The following is a 20,153-nucleotide window of genomic DNA, read 5'->3' on the forward strand; positions in this document are numbered from 1 at the left end:
AAAATAGCAATAGTAAAAAGTATATATGTTTAATAAAACCCAACGAAACATTAAAATAATATCAGCAATATAAACATTTAAGGTTAAACTTCTGCATTAAAATATAACGCCTTAAGCTATTAAATGGATTATATTTATCTTCTGATATTCTATAGATTTATACTCCACAATATGAATTCCAGGACAAATCAAAAACTAAGCCAACGAAAAATATCCTTGGAAAAAAATAATCGAAATGAACTGGCTATTAATTCCATGTTCTGGTATTTGCAATCCAATCGAAACGAGACGAATCGAATCGAATTGCTTTAGGAAAATGCCAAATTAAACGCTCTTTGACTTTGGTTTATTACAAATTTTGTAGCACCCACTCACCCACACACACACGCACTCATACATTGCACACAAGAAGAACCGTGCAACGCTAAGGGCAGCCCTAAGCCAAAGGATCGCACGGCGCTGTCTGCGAAGAGAGCCCAGCGACCCGACCACCAGAAGGCTGCGGGACCCAAGCGCCCACCAAGGGCTCCGCCCCAAGCCACTGTAGCGGGAAAGAAGTCGCAACCAAACTTGCAGCAACCGCCCGGACCGCGCAAGAAGAGACCGCCGAGGGAGAGACCAGATGCGCTGGTTATCACCCCCACAGCTGGCTTACCTTACAGCGAAGTGCTGTCCCTGGTCACAAGAGGCAGGACGCTAGGCTCAGGGCCATCGGGGAAAACGTAGCAAGGGTGAAGAGGACGGCCAAAGGCGAACTGCTCCTCGAACTACGTGCCTCAGCCCAAGACCTGACGCAGAAGCTCAAGATGGACATGGGAGCGGTGCTAGGTGACCGCGCCAGCCTTCGCGCGTTAACACAAACCAAGGTATTTGTGATTCGCGACCTCGACGAGCTCACCACGGAAGACGAGTTGAAGAGTGCCTTGGAGGCCCAGGCAGAGGTCCCTGCAGCAGTCGTGGCTATCAAGAGCCTTCGGCAATCGCAGTACGGAGGGAAGACTGCGGTGATAGCAGTCCCAGCCAATCTGACGGACCCGCTGATCAAACGTGGCAAGCTGAGGGTAGGATGGTCCCAATGCTTGATCAAGGAGCTGGAGCCACGCCAAAGATGCTTCAGATGCCTGGAAGAAGGCCACATAGCGGCCCACTGCAGAAGCACCGTGGACAGAAGCCAGTGCTGCTTCAGATGCGGGACCGCGGGACACAAAGCCGCCGAGTGCCCTAACGAAGCTAAGTGCTTCTTGTGCGCAGACAGAGGTAGCCAAGCGACCAACCACCAAATGGGCACCCGGAAGTGCCCATTGGCGGGTAAAGGAGCACCAAAGGCACTGCAATGATGCGGCTGATTCAGCTAAACCTGAATCACTGCACGGCAGCCCAAGACCTGCTAGTGCAGACGGTGCGTGAACGCAGAGTGGAGCTCGCTCTACTTAGCGAGCCCTACCGAACGCCGGCTAGCCCAGACTGGGCCTTCGACCGCACCAAGAAAGCAGCGATCTGGAGGTGCAGCAGAGAAACCCAGCAAATAACCGATGTTCTTTCGGACATCGGATTTGTTAGGGCCAGGGTAGGCAGATGGTGGGTGTACAGCGTATACCTAGCCCCCAGCCTGACCCTAATCGCATTCAGCCGGGCACTGGACAGACTGGCAGCGGATGCTAGAGGCCGCACCCAGGTCCTAATAGCGGGCGACTTCAACGCATGGTCAGAGAGCTGGGGCAGCTCAACCACCAATGCGAGAGGCAGGATGGTGCTGGAGGCTTTCGCGACGTTGGACCTGGCTCTTCTTAACCATGGAAACCGGCACACGTTCAGGCGCGCCGGACTGGGCTCTGTGGTGGACCTCACCTTCACTAGCGGCTCGTCGTACAGGCTAGCGAGGTGGAGACTCAGCGAGGACTACACTGGCAGCGACCATCTGGCCATCATCTGCGACCTGGGAAGCCCACCCTCGTCCCAAGCCCAGACGCCAGCCCAGGCCAGGATTAAATACAAGACGGACTCTCTGGACACGCAGGTGTTTCGAGAGCAGTTCCTACCCATGGCGAGCAGACAAGGAGCCGAGCTGACGGCAGTGGAGCTGATGAGACGGCTGAAGGCCGCGTGCGACGCCAGCATGCAATCGAGCAGGCCGCACAGCCGACAAAGAGCCCCTGTCTACTGGTGGAACCAGGAGATAGAGACGGCTCGTCGTGAGTGCCTCTCCGCCAGACGTCGCTACCAACGCGCGAGAGGTGCGGAGTCCTTTGCCGAACGCCAATCCGAATACAGAGCCCGCAGAAAAACGCTTAAGTTAGCCATAAGGGAGAGCAAGCGCAAATGCTTCCTCGACCTATGCGACTCTGCCGACAGCGACCCATGGGGAAGTGCCTACAAGGTGGTGGTCAAGAAGGCGTACACCAGGACTCCTAAGCTACTGGACCTAGCGATGCTCCGCAGTGTAGCGGAACACCTGTTCCCTGTGATGGATGGGTTACGCCCAGCCGACCCAGCCACAGGGGACCACGTCGATTCCGACGCCACGGTCAGCAGCGACGAGATCCTGGAGCTGGCAAAACTGCTGAAGGACGGCAAGGCCCCCGGACCCGACGGCATTCCGAACAGGGCGCTTCGGCTTGCTCTCCAACTCCAGCCAGACTCGTTTGCGAAGGCATTCACCAAATGCCTGGAGGAAGGAGTTTTCCCGAGTTGCTGGAAAATCCAAAAGCTGCTTCTCCTCCCAAAACCAGGGAAACCACCCGAGGAGCCTTCATCGTTCCGGCCAATATGCCTCATCGATGGAACTGGCAAGCTCCTGGAGAAACTGGTGTGTATTCGGCTTGAGAGGGCTATCGCCGACGCGGGTGACCTCTCACGGTCCCAGTTCGGATTCAGGAAAGCGCGGTCCACCGTCGACGCTGTCAACAGAGTGGTCGAAGTAGCGGCCCAAGCAATCGACGGCACCAGATGGAAGGGTGGCAGCAAAGAGTACTGCCTCATGGTCACTCTAGACATCAGGAACGCCTTCAACACAGCGAGATGGGACCGGATCCTAGAAGCACTAATTGGCTTCAGCGTCCCAGCCTACCTAGTCAGGATCATACGCAGCTATTTTTCTGATCGGGTCTTACTGTGCGAGTCGTCGGAAGGCGTCTTCAGGCACCAGGTCACCGGTGGAGTCCCACAAGGCTCGGTCCTCGGCCCGCTTCTGTGGAACACCATGTACGACGGGATACTTCGTCTACCGCTGGTCGGGAGGAGCGAGATCGTAGGCTTCGCGGACGACGTGGCCTTGCTCGTTGTTGACAAGTATCCCGGCAAGGCCGAAGAAAGCTGCAACCAAAACATCAGGGCCATCGAACATTGGCTCAGTTCAATGGGGCTAGAGCTGGCGCCGGAGAAGACTGAGGCTGTCCTGATTAGCTCAAGGAAAGCGGTGGAGACGGCCACCGTCGAAGTAGGCTGTACCAAGGTGTCCTCCTCTCGGGCAATCAAGTATCTGGGAGTCATGATAGACACCAGGCTTTCGTTCCGGGAACACCTTGCCTACGCTAACTCTAAAGCAGCAGGAGTAAATCGGGCGCTTTCAAACATAATGTTGAACTCCCGAGGCCCAAAACAGGCGAGCAGAAGGCTACTGACGAGCGTCACCCGAGCGACCATGCTATATGCCGCCCCGGTGTGGGCAAAAGCGCTTGGTACCGAAAGCTACGCCCAGGGCCTAAATGCTACCCACAGACTTTCGGCCTTACGTGTCTGCTGCGCCTTCAGAACAGTGTCCAACGCGGCGGCTTTGGTGATCGCAGGGATACCGCCTCTGGACCTGTTAGCGAAGGAAAACGAAGTGGTCTTCAACCAAACCCACGGTCGAAGACTCTCCCCCGGCGTCAAGAAGGCAATTCGAGCTGAAGCAAGGCAGCACACCCTGGAGTCATGGCAGCACAGGTGGACCAACGAGCCCAAGGGTCGTTGGACGCAGCAGCTGATACCCAACCTCAAGCCGTGGCTAGAGCGGAAGCACGGCGACATTACGTTCCACCTAACGCAGCTGATCAGCGGGCACGGTTGCTTTCGCAGCTACCTGATGCGCTTTGGACACGAGGATGCGGATGACTGTCCATGGTGTGGAGGTGGTCGGAGCGAAACAGCTGAGCACGTTCTCTTCTCGTGCGGTAAATACACTAGGGAACGGAGCTCCCTGGAAACCGTACTTGGCGGCAGACTGAATGCGGACAACCTAGTCCCATTCATGCTGCAGGGGGAGGCGGAATGGCAAGCGGTCAACAGCTTCGCCGCAGCGATAACCACCGAGCTCAGAAGAGCCGAGAGAGCCAGGAGGGTCCACGAGTGAGCAAATCCTGATCGTCCTCGCGAAGCAATGCTTCACGGCCATACCGCGGGGAGTCCTGGATTTGTCCTCTTAAATGTTATATGTTGTATAGTATATAGTTTAGAATAAGGATTCAATAAACGAATTAAAAAAAAAAAAAAAAATACATTGCACACACACTCCATGTTTCATTTAAGTAAACAAAAGTCCAAACATTTTTGGATCACAACATTTTTGAGGATGGCATTCTGGGTTCTGTTCTCGAGTTCTGTGTGCATTTCTTTTACCACTTTCCTTCTATATTTCCCCTCCCACTTTTGAACTAGTATATTTTCTGAGTTCCATGCACACTCCCACACTCAAGCACTGCCATCCTGCAATATCCTTTTTGCAGCAGTCACAATCAAATGGCCGGATAGAGAGATTGCATCTCTTGTGGCACAGAAATTGCGCATACGCAATGTTGTCACTGGCATTTTTCCGCAAAGATAGCTATCAGCAAACCGTAGTATACATTTATGCCTTTCAATTGTTCATGATGAGCAAACACACACAAGCACATACAATAAAAGATTTCCGAAATGAACGCCAACGTAAAAATTTATTCGCGTTGGCGCTCAGAAAATCTCAAAAAAGTAAACAAGCAACAGAAACTCAACGAATATGATTGCCACACAAATTACCCTTTATTTCGATCATTACGGATTTTCATTGCATATTTATTTTTAGCATATATTTTATTATTATATTCAATGCATATTTATTATTTTTCAAACAAAAAGATATTATTACCTTAATAAAAAATACTTTGTAGATGTATCCAAAAATAAGAATAAATATTTCTTAGTACAAGATTTTATTTATTAGCAATATGATAAAATCTCTATATTTTATCGGATTTTTCTCTAAATTGAAATATAAAATCCATAAAGTGAGTTAACAAATATGATTTTGCAGCATTAAATTGTGCACAGTAAAATCCGTGAAATTCATCAAAGAATTTAAAATATATTTTAATAAAGTGCTCTCGATTCGTATGAAGTGCTTTATTGGCCCAACCATATTCCCCGGGGTATTATCATCTGTCATTTACAGCGAATCACGGCAAACAGGAGGGGGGAGGGGTCACATCACACGGGGGGAGGTGGCTCAAAAACCGAAACCGAAATGCAAAACGTGACTTTTCCCGGACCCGTCGACTGAGGCGCTAACTGCCAGACTTGCTGACTACGGCGGACAGACTTCAGGCTTTCCGGCTTCCCGGCTTTCCGACTTCCAGACGAACGGACGGACGGACGGACGTACGGACAGGCAGCCAGTTTTGTAAATTTGTTTGCCTTTCCTCGCGCGTTCTTGGCAATTATTAGCGGAGCAAGTCAACAAGCCGCAAAAAAGAAAATACAAAGTTGGCAGGGGCTTGCCCATTTCCATAACGAAAACCCCTTTTAATATCAATAAGCGAGAGAATAAAGGAAATTCCCAATTTACTGGTTTTGCTTTGATAGATGAAAAACGGGAAAACCAAATATATTCGGGCTTTTATTCCTCAAAAATTATTAAGCGTGTATATACATATAAAATAAAAGATTGTGATTATATGTGAGCTTATTGTTATAAAAATAAATTAATAAGGTACGGAAATTAAATAAAATGAAAAGAAAATTTAAGGCCATAATAATTATTAAATTTAATATAAATGAATTGAGGCCAATGTGAATTATACGGATTGTTAGAAAAATAAGTTTTATAAATAAATTTTACATTTCAATTTTCATTCCAATTTGTTTCAATTGAGAACATGACAGATCGTTTATTAATTTATGGACTGCTGTCCAAGGATTCGATTGCAAATTCTCTGGCTTCATCCGCAGCTTCTGCGTTTCATGCAAATTTATTTATTTATTTATTTATTTATTGGTCTGTTTGCCTTTGCTCACTACTGGCATACATATGTATGTATTTGGTTAATTGCAATTGATCTCTCGCTTTCTGTTTGACCAACACCTGGACTCACTTGGGGACTCTCATCAAAATCAATTTCGGCTTACAGGTAACAAGCAGCAAAAAATTTGCGAATAAAATTGCTTTGTGTTCTGTGCGATGGGGTTTTAAGGTTTTGTGTGTGTTTGGAAAACTTGAACATAACCACAAGCCCGCCGAGCTGAAGTATGGGTGGTGCAGATGGGTGGTTCGGTACTGTTTTGGCGGCGGTGGTGCTTTCGAAGTGAGTTAAACCGCAAGAACCGCTGACCTGCTTACTTGAGTGCTGGGCATAAAGTGGGGGCCACACTGCCTGTGTGTTCGTGCAACATGCAACACCGCCGCCAACCCCCGTGACGTCAATGAGCACGCAACCCCACGCTGACAACAATGCAACAGACACAAGCGGCAGCACCAACATAAATTGCAACACGGCAATACAAAATATAAAGACAGCTATTGCAATGCTTAAAAGTTGGGGTAAACTTGGTAATGCCATGACAAATTATTAAATATATTTATATATATATATATGTACCAACTAATGCCATGTTAGAATTTTGGTTTAAATACGTAATATTTTTACTTATAACTTAAAGCTTAATAACCTTTGAAATTTCAAAACAAGATAGCATTAAAAAATATTTATTTAAAACTTATATTGTAATTTTGCGTCCTAATTGATTAACTTTAATAAATTGTCTAATACATATGATTGGTTGGTTGCTGCCTTTGTCCAACTTTTATTATCACCACGGTGTGGTGCCATCATCTCTCAATGTCACGCGTAAAGACTTAATCAGACGTATTCAATGCGAATTTCAAAACGCCCTTGATGAATGTGTGTGTACTAAGGTGCATTACTCGTAGCACCCAGCGTCAACTCGATGTATTTGCTGTTATTGTGGGCGCAACTATGTCAATCGGCGGGTTTTACTCGCTTAACGTATGCATTAGCCGAACTTAATTAATTACTTTGTCCGCGCGTAATTACAAAGTCAGTTAAGTGGGGTGTCTAACCACAAAACTCAATTGAACTGTTGAACGATGGTGGTGAACCAAAGCTGAAGACAACTTAAGTGGAAAGTTTATATTGAGAGCGCGATTGGTTTGGGCAAAATCAAATAAGGTATTTTAATCAATTTATTCAATGCACAATCTATTCGAAAAATATATATATTTATACATATTTACCATACCCGTTGGGCCCTCGAGCCGGATACTAATAAATAAAGTTCAAGTATTGAAAGAAAAGTTCAACGCGTGGGCACTCTAAAAGGCTTAAATCACATTTATACGGTTGACTCACCTCTAAACGGTTTTCCAAGATAACATCTTTATGTGCTGGCGAAATTGATAAACCCCTTCAAGGTGATAACTGAAAAAAAAGAAGGCAAATAAGCACGTTGTATGTGTGATTACAATGCCCAACAAGTGTGCAAATAGGTATTGATTCTATTTGATTAATTGTTACAGACAATCGAAAATGTAAACAATATGTTAACAGCTTGATTATCGCACACATTCCGATATGGGGGCTATATTCGGTGTTGGTAATTCCGGTTAGACGTCTATAATTCCCGCGTTAATTAGGCCAACATTTCAGTAGTGCAGATAAAACCAAACAAAACGGCAGCAACAAAAAGACCAAGTTTGAAATGAAACATAAATTGTGGTGGAATAAATTTGAGACAAAAAAAACCCCATTTGGCATTTGGCAAATTCGACGATGCCGGCGCAATTAAAAATTTCTTATCAATTTCAATTGTTAATTGTTGTGGCTTATTCAACACACAGTAAGTACCGTATTCAGGTATCTATATCTATTGTACATAAATTTATATGGGCGCTCATACATTTACCGTGTTTTATTGGCCTGAATGCGAAATATGAGGCGGGATAGATCGATAAAGCCAAAAAAAAATAAAAAAAAAATCCCCCTAATACCGAAACGACCTGGCATATAAATATATTATGGCACTTGCGGAATATAATTTCGGCTTTGCAATGTAGTTGCAACAATTGAATACAATACATCTTATCTGGAAACTTAAAGTGACCACATTTCCTTGGATAGATTAGTTATCGACAAGCCGGATTAGGGGCTTTCACTAAATTACATTTCGTAACCTGTATCGCTTAAAATATTTGTGCAGTTTGCAAGAAAAACAGACAGTTGAGCCAACCCAAATTAGGATTTGGAATGCCTGCACCCAAAATGCAAATCAAAATCATAATGTTCGTCTCACTTTTCCCAGGTAAAGTAGCCTGCACACGCAAAGCATTTGGCTAGAAGCTACACTTGCAAAAAAATATCAGAGTTCCTTCGAAAGAAAATCTAATACAAGTTATTATTAAAGCTAATATTGATTGGAATTATTTAGTTTGCCTGGCTTAATCTAGTTTCCTATTCTGTTGATATTTCCAAAGGTACTCGATTTCCCTCTTTTAATCTTACTCTTACTCTTTTTTTCCAGTGTTCCATAAAGAGGGTAGTATTACGAGTAGTAGCCTTGTCTTTGGCCTGACCTCAGAACTCAGTCGCATCCCCGAGGCTAGCAAATTGAGCTAGATGTTTTCACTTGCCATTTCCGGACTGCAACAACAAACCGCAAGCCAACACACACACGCACGCACACACATAAAAGCACACACCCACATAGATCCGTGCTTACCAACACTATCGCACGGGGGAAAAATGAAAATTTAGGAAGGACATGGCATTGTTCCGATGAATCCTGTTGTGGCCAAAAGGGAAACCAAGCCGGGCCCAGTTGAATGGCATGCGTATTCGAATTCGTATTCGTTACCATAATTACCATCATCATCTGGTTGTTATTGGAGGACTTATCGCATAAAAGGGTGAAATGGTAGACCGAATTGTGGCATTTTAAATTAATTCATGGCTAAATGAATGGCAAACGCTTTCAATTGACATTCGTATTTGGGGAATGCGAGATTATGTGTTTAGTTTGCTAAACGGAATTTTAATTTTCAACTATTAGATGCACCGCTTTATATAGAGTATTAGAAGAAATGTATTTCTTTTTAAGTTTCAGCAGTTTCAAAAAAGAACTTCCTTAAGTTTACATTTGTTTTATTTTTTGGCAGCCATTCCATTTTATTGGCATTGACTACTGAGCTTATAATTTAGTTTGCGATTTTGGTTTTTTTTTTTTTCGAATTAATGCCAAGGCACTTGTCGCCACATGATGTGCATGCAAAAGATATGGATATCGGGCTATATACAACCACGATTCCAGAGCGGCACGCGACTTTGCGCCTGCGCATTTGATTAAAACGAACAAAAAAAAATAGTGGCAACAAATGTCGAGCGAATTATTTGGCCAAAATCATGCCAGTCATGTAGCGACGTCAGTGTTATATTTGTTTATTTTATTCGTGCCGTATTTTCTGTAGCCGCTGACAAATTGAGCCAAAATGATAAAGCAAGCGTAGAGGTGTTAGCTTCTTTTTTTCGCCTCTCAGACGAATTCCAATTTGTTAATGATCACAATAAATTCATTGTCCGCATGTGTGATCCAGACTTCTGGTGTTTTTTTTTTTATGATTATTTGGATTATTTTGTTTCTTTTTTTTCTAGTTTTTTTTTTATATTTTTTTTTTGGCGACAAAATCGTTTTGTGGCGCTAATTGGTTGGGTAAAAGATTCGATACATTGGGTAACTAATAGACCACGGATCTCCTCTGAGCCGAATCCATTATCTTTCGGCCCTGTTTGTGTGGGCCAAACAATGGAGAAATATTAAAAAAAAAAGAAGAAAAAAAAACGATACAAGATCTCCAGCATTTGGCCCAAATTAAGTTCTGTTCAAACACCGTTCACGAACCAGTTATTTAAAAGCTGTTGACAACTTGTTGCCAGCGGACAAACAGCGCTAACATTTCCCAAGAATGCGAGATCACCTGTTGCCACCTCCCACACAAACACATACATATATACTTCGTTATCCATTATTATCCATAACTTTATCTGGGCATATCATTTTATTGGGTATATTCTTTGGGGCACAGTCGGCCGCTTTGAAGGGGAGAAGTAAACAAAGGCGACGATCAAACAATCAAACAAGCCCATCTATCTCAACTTTGACAATTCGTGACATTCCACAAATATTTACACCTTCAGTCGGAAATGTTTGTTTTATAATCCATATACACATTGAGACCATAAAATGCAATCCAATTGTTTAAAATAGATCATATTATTACCAAGGAATCTAGTCATTTTATTCCATCTAATAAAATGTGAAGAAATAGAGCCGACTATCGAATTTATATTATTTGGTAATTAAAGTTAATTAGCCCATAATATAGACTTTATGGATACGTTTTTATACCTTTTTCGTTTTAACACAAGTTTGCAAGTTTAAGTTTATAGCGATTTAATTTACATTTAATGGGGAATAGCAAGCGTGCGATTAAAAAAACGAACTTGACTAGCTATTGAGCGCGTTTTAGCGTGGATATCAGACATAACTCGAACTACTGTTATTAAAGTTAAGCTATTGGTAATTTGTTCTGATTGAATTGACACCTTTAATACCTGTGCAGTATACATTTCCCTATTTATCTCCGGATTTACCCGATCACTGACGCTTTTCAGCCGGATTGTGCGACGCAGATATATACCCAGTGTGTACCCAACATATATATCTAGTTCAAATTCAATTCGCAAACAGGTCGGCGACAAAACTTTTGTTTGATAAAACGTTATCGGCCATGGGGGTCTCTGACACCCGAATAAAGTTACTACGATGGAGAAGTCTGGGGAATGGGAAGGGAGTTGGGCTAAATTTAGAGCCGACTTTTTTCGACACTCTGATAATACAATTGTCTACGCTCCTTTATTTTTTTTTTTTATTTTGTATTGTTTGTATTTTTAGTTTTATATGTTTTTGGGTGGCAGGTTTTTGCTGGGTAGTGGTTACTTATTGGGCACTTTTCTCTTCGATTCGAAGGCACAGCACGTGCAGCTTGCACTTGGCACTCTCTTACCCCGATCCTCTCTGCGGCTCTTTCTCTTGGCCACTCTCTTTTATGGGCATAACCAGCAGACTTGTTTGTTATTCTCGCTCGGGGGCAAAGTCCACCAAGTGATGGCAAAGTTCATCGGCGATTTTCTCTAGTTGCAACCCTATACCATCTAATATAACTCTTTCAATATTATATTTAACATTAAATCATGAAAGGAACGCGGTACATTTCAGTTTCTTTCGTATGAACTTTTTTTAAGTACACTTATAAATTGCAATTTGGAGTATCTTTATTAAAGTATTTATTTTGTCGAAAAACTAATCATTATATTTCTTATTAAACCCTTTTTTCATGTATAGTAGCATCATGGTATTTTCCCATGTTGTACGAATACTGTTTACATTTCTTTGAAGTGACCTCCTGTTTGTAATCTTCCAAGGGTGAGTGTTTCAATATTTTAAAAACAAATACTCTCCACATTTTCATCGCTCTCATTTGAGGCATTTTTTTTTTTTTTTTTTTTTTTTTTTTTTTTTTGAAATTTCCGCCCAAGCGGTCTTATCAATTTATTACGTTTTTCTGGTTGACTTTTTATACATCTTTTTTGTATTATTTGTTTGCATTACGTAGCCCACTGATATGCGACGACAGGGCGTAATCAAGAGTCAAAGCCAGTCCCCCACTAACGACCCGCCCACCGCCCACCTCTCACCGCCCATTTTCGAACGACCTTAAAAAGCGACAAGTGAACTTTTGTAGGAATTATAGCGAAATTAGTGCCGCGATTAATTGTAAACAATCAGAGGCGAAATGCTGAAATCTTAGAAACGTGTAAATCTGAATTCGCTTTATGTAAGTGGCGTTTCCAGTGGAGACTGCACCGATCCATAGGCACGAAAATAGCAACAGACCAAACCGAACCGGTTAAGAAAAAAGGCAAAAAAAAACCAAAAACTATGCGGCAACAGGTCCGATCGAAAAGCATAAAGTACACAGTAAGAAATGCAAGCAACTAAATAAAACAAACCGAGAACAATAGCTTTTAAAATCTTATAGAAGCTATGCTTAATATGATTAATAAGATTGTTTTTAGTTCTTGGAAATTAGCATCATTGTCTTGCATGAATATAACTCTTAAGAAGTGCTCTTTGTTGCAAAACAATCATCATATACTTTTCTGTTACATATTTACAACTTCTTTAATTATATATCTCTGCTTGTTGAAAATCGAATGTGATCGAATCTTTCGCCAGGTGTACGGAATACGAAATGTGGTTTGCTCCAGTCTCCCGACTGGCCTCCCAAGACCCCCTCTTAAGGTCGTCTGTAGAACGGAACCCGGGAGACAAGAGTTCCCGGACAAAGAAAATAAAAGAAGACGCATGCATATATATATGTACATATATATGTACATAGTATATCTGTATGTATATAGGAGCTGGAAGGCAACAACCGGCACAACAACTTTGGCATTGCGTTGTGCCAAGGCAAATCACGATCATCATCGAGCCGGGCTTATGCCAATGGAACCCCTTTAATATGATCATCATTATTATCATTGTCATTATCATTATCATTATCATTATCAGCATCATCGATGACGCCGGCCGAAGAATGCAGCGAAAAACGAGTTTTCCCATCATCCTCAACGAGCAGCAAGAAATATATGAGCACATCGCAATGCGCTCAAGTTCACCAAGATTGCAAGATCGGAGGATCGGAGGATCGGAGGATGGTATAGTATGGAATGGTATGGTATGGTATGGTTTGGTATGGGGCTATGTGGATTGCATGTGATGTGCCATCTGTTGCCTGCACGCAGGCTAATGCAGTCAATTATGTGGTACATAGGCGGGCAATCAGGTTTAGGTTCGGGGAATCGCCAATGCAACAGTGATTTCGAACTCAGATTTTAAATATGAGCCGGAAAGAGAAAAAGATACATTTTTAAGCATGATCAGCTGAGTGCAAAAGATACAGGCCTTCCTTGAATTGGTTAATTACAATGGATATAATAAATATGCAAATATTACGTACTAAAGAGTTTCCCTGGTGACTAAATACACCCAACTAGTCGAACGAAACTCAATTAAACCGATGATTTAGCCTACGTGACTGTGGCGAATTCTTAAATATTTGACCAATATTTGGCATTTTGCAAGAGACTTGAGTGCCTCATTGTTTAAACATTTTTTTTGCAGTTAACAAAATATACTAGAAACAACAAAAAAGAACAAGCCGAAATATGAAAATCTAAAACGTATGAGCATCAACAAAAAAAATAAAAACAAAATAACTAAAAAAACAACAATTTATTGTTATTAGTATTACTAAGTAATATTTCGAGAATAATTTCGCATTTTGTTTTGTTTCAGCTCCATTCGCTTGTTTGTTTTTCTTGGTGCGGTTAAATGCAAACAAAACATGAAATTTTATTTACCATTTAACCAGCACGGATCAGCAGATATATAGTAAAATTGTTGTTTTATTTTTGAGTCGAACTAATGTCCCGTCAGTTGACTAAGGACAACGCCAAGAAATAAAAAATAGTTTTTAGGAGAAATAGTTTCACCACTTTATTCTTTGGATCTCAGCTTAAGACTAAAAATCAAATGCAAATTGGATTGAGGAGAAGCCTCAGTATTTGAACAATATTTGTATTTCGGAAGAGCCTCGCTTTTGGGTTCTTAGGATTAGGAAGTGTTGAAAGAGGGCAGTCAAATCTGCTTAGGTCAGGCTTTAGGATGTTTACAAGAACGGCTGCGATGCCAAAGACAAACGAATGCTGCGCAGCTGGGATACATTATGGAAAATTACTAGAGTGCATTACTGATTTCTTTGAAATAATAGAAGTGGCTGGTTTGGACCACCCAAATACGTCACTATATTTGTATACATAATAGCATACACACACTGCCATTTATGCGATTTAATTATTGAATTTTTGACAGCATATGGTAAGTGCCAACGGATGCTGGAGATATTGCCAGGATTGATGGGTTCATCAAAGGAATTTCGTTTTCATAGATAATCATAAATTATAAAAAAAAATCAAAAAGTCTGCCATCTACAAAAAGTACGTCTAATTAAAAAATTAAAAGATAATAAATAAATATCCACAAAAATAATTACTTTACATTATGTAACTTAAATTCCAATTATGCATTTAATGTAATTTTCCAGCACTGAAGAGGTATCTAAATGTCGCTGTGGCAAAGTCGACATTTTCATAGATTTTGCGTATCTTTGGCGCCAGCTATCTGACCACATAGCCCACAACAACAACAGCAACAATAATAAAATAATAATAACTAAAACAACAACAACGACAGCGGCAAGGCACCATTAAAAACATAATTTATCAACAATTTACATGCCAAGTCCAAGGCGTTTGTTAAGTGTTATTAAAAAATTACAAGCCTCGTTGTCGTCAACGCAGACTTTGTATGTAAGATACATAGATACCAGGTGTGATGGTATCATTATGCAGTCTTATGAATATGCAAGAAGCATAGTACGAGTAGAGGAAACCAATCACTAACTAATACCAGTCCTGAGTATCCAGAGCAGCAATTACATATGTATATATATGGGTGCCATTGCACAAGGCGAAGAATTCCACAATTACAGATCTTCCATCTGAGAAGACCCAGCAATTATCGATGGGCAATTTGTGTCCGAATGCGAACAACAATCAAATCGTACATCTCAATACGATCGGTAGTTTTTTTTTTGACCTCTTCTTTTGTTCAAGAGATCCGGATTAAATAAACAAAGAACCGATTGCATGGAAAATTTGGTGGATGGCGATAAAAGTTTACGAGAAGTTTTACTTATCACTTCAAAGGAACGGAAAAATTGTCGAAACTAAGCAATTTTTGTTAGAAGATTAATAATACACCATTTACCCTATCGTTTGATTACACTTGCAGGATTTTTATATTAACTGGGAAGATTATTTAATAGATATATCAATTATCAGCTTGTGCGAAATGAAAAAAAAAAAAAATCGTTAAAAAAGAAATGTAACAAATTAGAAGCACTATTAAGTGCACTATAATGCATTAAATTCTTCTTTTAATCAAAATAATTGGAATATTTGTCTTCATAGTTTAATTTGAAATATTCACTATATTTGATGAGCAAAAACGATGCTTAATTAGTTAAGATTTGCTAAGAAACAGGTGCTGCGATTGCCGACTACTTCCACAACGAATCTGCCCAAATGTGGAGTATCTTATCTGCCATCGCATTCCTCACAGCCACTTGGCGAACGATCGCTTTTTTTGGGGAGGAAAAGACTTAAGACTTAAGAAGTGGGAACTGAGATTTCAGATATGTGAAGCATTCGGCACGTGGGTGACCGGCAAATGCGGAAGCGGCACTTGACGAAGGCCATATATATGCGTTCGTAAAAGTATCTGAAACTGAATCTGAATCTCAATTTGAATCTGAATCTGAATCTCAATCCCAATCTGGATCTGAATGTGGATCAGTATCTGTATCTGTAGCGGTGCGCATCTGCAGTGCCTCATAATCATTCAAGTGGGTGTCTTCAACATGAATGAAATGGAATTGGAATTGGAATTGGAAGACCAGCACAGTGGGGCCACAAAAAATCTCGTTTAGTCACTTTGCGAAAAGCACAAAACAGAACCGCACAGAACAGCACCGACACAAATGCAGATACAAATGTGGATGTATCTTCGCAGCAGCAGCAGTATCTGTATCTGTATCTGTAACTGTGTGCCTGCAGAGCAATCGAATCAAGAGACAAACTGGGTAATTGGTTCATTATGTAGTAGAAGCCAACGACATCCGCTCGTTAATGTAAATTACACAATAGTTTCGAATCATTCCTCTTTTCTTCGTCTGCATTCCTCTTTTCTCCAGCGAGAAAACTTGTTGGCGAGAAAACCCATGAAAAGGTGTGTTTTTTAAAATCGATAAATATTTTCAATATCGAAATTATCGAAGATTATCGCTTCTCTTTCTATTGTACATAATCACTACAAATATGATATGAAATTGTGGAAAGCTTATGACACTAGACCGAAAAACGGTAGACATAAACAATTAGACCAATAGGATGTCAAATTACCCAATAATATTTCAATTTCAGTAGATATAAGCAATAACGATAACATCAAATTTCCCCAGAAAGCGAAACCCCGTGGATTTTGCTTACTAAGAAGATAAATATACATACATATGTATGAAATCCAACGAGTGAGCGAAATGCGAAGGGGTTCCAAATTTATTTGTCTAGTGTTCTTAAATTTTCCCGGAGGTCTAAACCCATAATTTCCCCTCCATAATCCCGCCCGATGTAAACACAGTCTGGAAACTTTCCATTAGTCCGGGGGATCGGAGATAACAGCGAAATAATGCGCAGAGATCGCAGAAAATTGGAAATATAATAGGGATCTCGATTTTTATTTATTTATATATCTTTGTTCTTTTTATTTTTTTTTGTTTGGTTCGTATATGGAAATTTGGGATGAGGTTCTACTGTAGTCTAAATTTATTAAACAATTATTGGACATTTTTTGTGCTGTCTGTTCTGTATTTTATTTATTATTGTGCCCCCCAAAGAAAAGAGAGTCCAGTGATCGCGAAAGAGAGGCGACGAAAGAGACGCTGAGGAAGAGCGGGCTGATAAAGCAGAAGGAGCAACAACAACAGCAAACAAATACAATGCGAATTATCAGTGGACTGCGTGATATGATTATCAAAAGGTTCCCCATTGCTGTTGTTGCTGCAGCGGCTGCTGGCAACGGCATTTCTCAGCATATATATGTACCAAGAAATATATATATTTATATAGATATGTATACATATACAGCCAACACACGCACATTCCAATACATGCGAATTTGGAACATTTTATTCATCCAATCCATATATAACTAAGACGTTTCCAACGTGCTTTGATAGCGCCAAAAAATAAAAAAAAAAAAACAGACAACAAACAACACATTTTTCAAGAAATTTGTAAACACCTGGTGATGAAAGAATGCTAACTGAAATTTATGCTAAATAAATGTCAATGGGAAAAAGTAGAAGTAATTAGAACTAGCTAATTAATGATTATTTCAAGCAAATCCCACGATCAACTATTTATTGTTTAGTTTTGTTGAAAGTAGTTTACTAGATTTTAGAAACTGTCATATTAAATGAACAGAGCTGGGCAAATTCTTATCAAATTTTTGTTTCTTAGGATGGCAGTTGGATGTAATTTCATCTATATAGTGTCGTGTTCAATTAGCAAGCACTATCAGCTCCTAAGAAATTTGTTATTTAAACACTTTTCCCATATTTTCCATTACTTCTTCGTTTTTCCACGATAAATGTGCTGCATTTACCCTGTAGTTACCATAATGGAATATTAGAACCGAGGCACAAAGGCTAATAGTATTACAAATCACATTTAAAATATATTCTCCATTCTTATTGCATTTATAAATCCTTCCTGTTACGATAAAAATGATCTTGATGTTCGATTCTCCGAATTCTCTCAAAGATTGAAGATAATTACCAAAGCAAACTTCAATATTCGATCATTTAATATGTAAACTTTCGATAATTCACATTTAGCTAGTGATATTTTCGATAGATGTATGAAATACTTCGGTTCGATAACAGTGCCCGGTATGCTGGGGGTTATTAACCCCAGAAATCCCCGTTTGGCTGCGCCACTGTGCACACACACACACGCATACACACACGCCCACTGAAAGCGAGCAACTCCCACAGTTCACTTTCATTGATAAACTCGGCTCTTCGCTCTTCTTCTTCCCCCATGCAAATCCAATTGTCTGCTACTTACTTTATTTATTTTTTTTTTTTTTCCTTCGTGGTGTGTGTGACATCAATCAGCATCACTTTGTTGTTGTTGCTGCTGCTGCGGCTGTTTTATATATTTATTTCTTTTTTCTCTGTTGCTCGACAATTGAAGCTAACCAACATTAAACTATAACTTCCTCACAAGCACACAAACAAACGCACACACACGCACAAAATGCACGATCTTGCACTCTCAACAAAAACCAAAAAAAAAAACGAATTTCATAGACTTTTTATCACGCCGATTGTAAAATATTAATTAAAAACAGGTGGCGCGCACAAGTACATTTAAAATAAATGCGGGCTAACAAATATTGAAATAAAAACAATTTACAGAACGATTTCTTAGTTTATAAAACAAAAATAAACGAAAAACAACCGTTTTTTTTTTTAACCGTTGCAGTTCGATCACTTGCACTTTGTCACTCAATTTAGCTAGCAATTGAGCACCGGCAGCACATTTCCTGTGTCATTCCCGTTATTTGGGCAACTAATTCGGTTTGTTGATTAAAAGCGATCGCGATAAGCGTACGCCGTTTGTAAAGTTTATAAACCAACTGAAAATTAACCGTAAACCGCGCGCGCAGCCTTCGCGAAGTGAAACGCGTCGGTTTGCAGTGTGACCGGCTGGCCGATCGGCGGGAAATGCGCTTTCGCTATCGGTGTGACTGTGCAGCTCGCTGCTAACTAGCTGTTAAGCAGCAATGTTAGCTAACAGTGCGCTTAAATAAAAATAACTGTTGCTTATTTTGAATTGCGTTTAATTTTTTTGTTTAATAATTACTTTAAATTAGCTAAACAATTGGCAAACACTAATAGATTTTGGGCGGATTGTGCAGCATGTGCAGCATTTTGCCGTACCAGGTCTTCGCCTCGGGCGGCACAACCACCGGCAGCTCGAGCAGTTCGCCGCGGGAGAACTTGACGGTACGGTAGGAACGACGCTGCCAGGCCTTGGCCTTCACCCAGACGGGTCTGCCGGGATGCTCCTCGGCGCGATTGCTATCGGCGTGCTGGGCGCCAGAAGCACCGAGGCTGCCGATCTTCCTCGACATAACCGATGGCCTGGAAAAGCCCAGCGGTGCCAGGCCGAGCTCCAGATCCCGGACGCGGCCCAGCAGACTTCGCGTGGTGCTCAGGCACATCTCGTGGGCCACTGTCATCTCGACGAGTGCCTGCCGCTTGACCTCCGCGTACTCCAAGCGGGACTGCGTGCGCTCCAGTATCTTCTTGTAGGCCTCCTTCAGGTGGCGACCCATCTTGAAGAGCTCGCGCCAGCTGGCGTACAGGTCGCGGGCGTAGCGATAGCGCTGCAGGCACTTGCCCGCCTCCAGTTGCTTGGTCAGGTGGAAGGAGAGGACGCGTTCGTGATCCTGCCGACACGCGATCAGCTCCTTCGTTTGCCGTTGGAACACACGATCCAGTGCCGTGATGCGTGCTCTGCCCAGCTCCGAGCAGCGAACCAGATCCCCCAGCTGCCTGCGAATGCGCAGGTTATTCCATTGCAGTTCCCGCAGGGCCGCCTCCCGGCTACCGTGCATGATCATCCAGCGCGAGTCCTCCGGTTCCAGGCCCTTGGCCGCCGCCGCCTCATGCTCCTCCTCCCAATCTGGCCTGCCGCCGTCGCGCTCGTGAAAGTCGTTGGCCAACTGGGCCTGCATCTCGTCCAGCGTTCGATTCATGGCGCCAATCTCACGCTTAATTTGCGGCCAGGCAATCTCCTCGATTCGCTCCGGCGACTGCTCCTCCAACTCCTCGCTCCCATCGGATACGGATCCGTCGATGTCTGAGACGCAATCATGGTGAAACACTTCGATCTTCCTCTTCATGGTTTGGGTCTTCAGAAATGTCTTCATGTTTTTTGCATTAGAGACAATATATATATATTTTTTTGTAGTGTGTTATTGTTGGGGTTTTTAACTGAAATGTTGGTGTGTGTTAGCTGGTGGGGATTGCTCAAAACCTACTTGTTTCCAATTCCATTGACAACTAACCCTGACCCCCAGTCAGTTAAGGATAAACA

The 20,153-nt window shown here is 42.0% G+C and overlaps 2 protein-coding genes across 2 annotated transcripts in view; both read right to left on the reverse strand.

Annotated features, from left to right (window-relative positions):
• Window positions 1-18,445, reverse strand: part of LOC6618595 (high affinity cGMP-specific 3',5'-cyclic phosphodiesterase 9A) — a 107,740-nt gene extending 89,295 nt beyond the window's left edge. Inside the window, exons 1-2 of the mRNA XM_032726597.1 lie at window positions 18,114-18,445; window positions 7,599-7,667 (exon numbers count right to left, since the gene is read on the reverse strand). The gene's annotated coding sequence lies outside the window, so the exon portion shown is untranslated. The remainder of the gene's footprint in view (window positions 1-7,598; window positions 7,668-18,113) is intronic.
• Window positions 18,446-18,874: 429 nt separating this feature from the next.
• On the reverse strand, window positions 18,875-20,101 carry LOC116802103. Its single transcript, XM_032725243.1, has one exon. The coding sequence runs from the start codon at window positions 19,984-19,986 to the stop codon at window positions 18,943-18,945; it is 1,044 nt and encodes a 347-aa protein (XP_032581134.1). The 5' UTR covers window positions 19,987-20,101; the 3' UTR covers window positions 18,875-18,942.
• Window positions 20,102-20,153: the final 52 nt, after the last annotated feature.

This window comes from Drosophila sechellia, chromosome X, assembly GCF_004382195.2.
Source record: "Drosophila sechellia strain sech25 chromosome X, ASM438219v1, whole genome shotgun sequence".
Taxonomy (NCBI): Eukaryota; Metazoa; Arthropoda; class Insecta; order Diptera; family Drosophilidae; genus Drosophila; species Drosophila sechellia.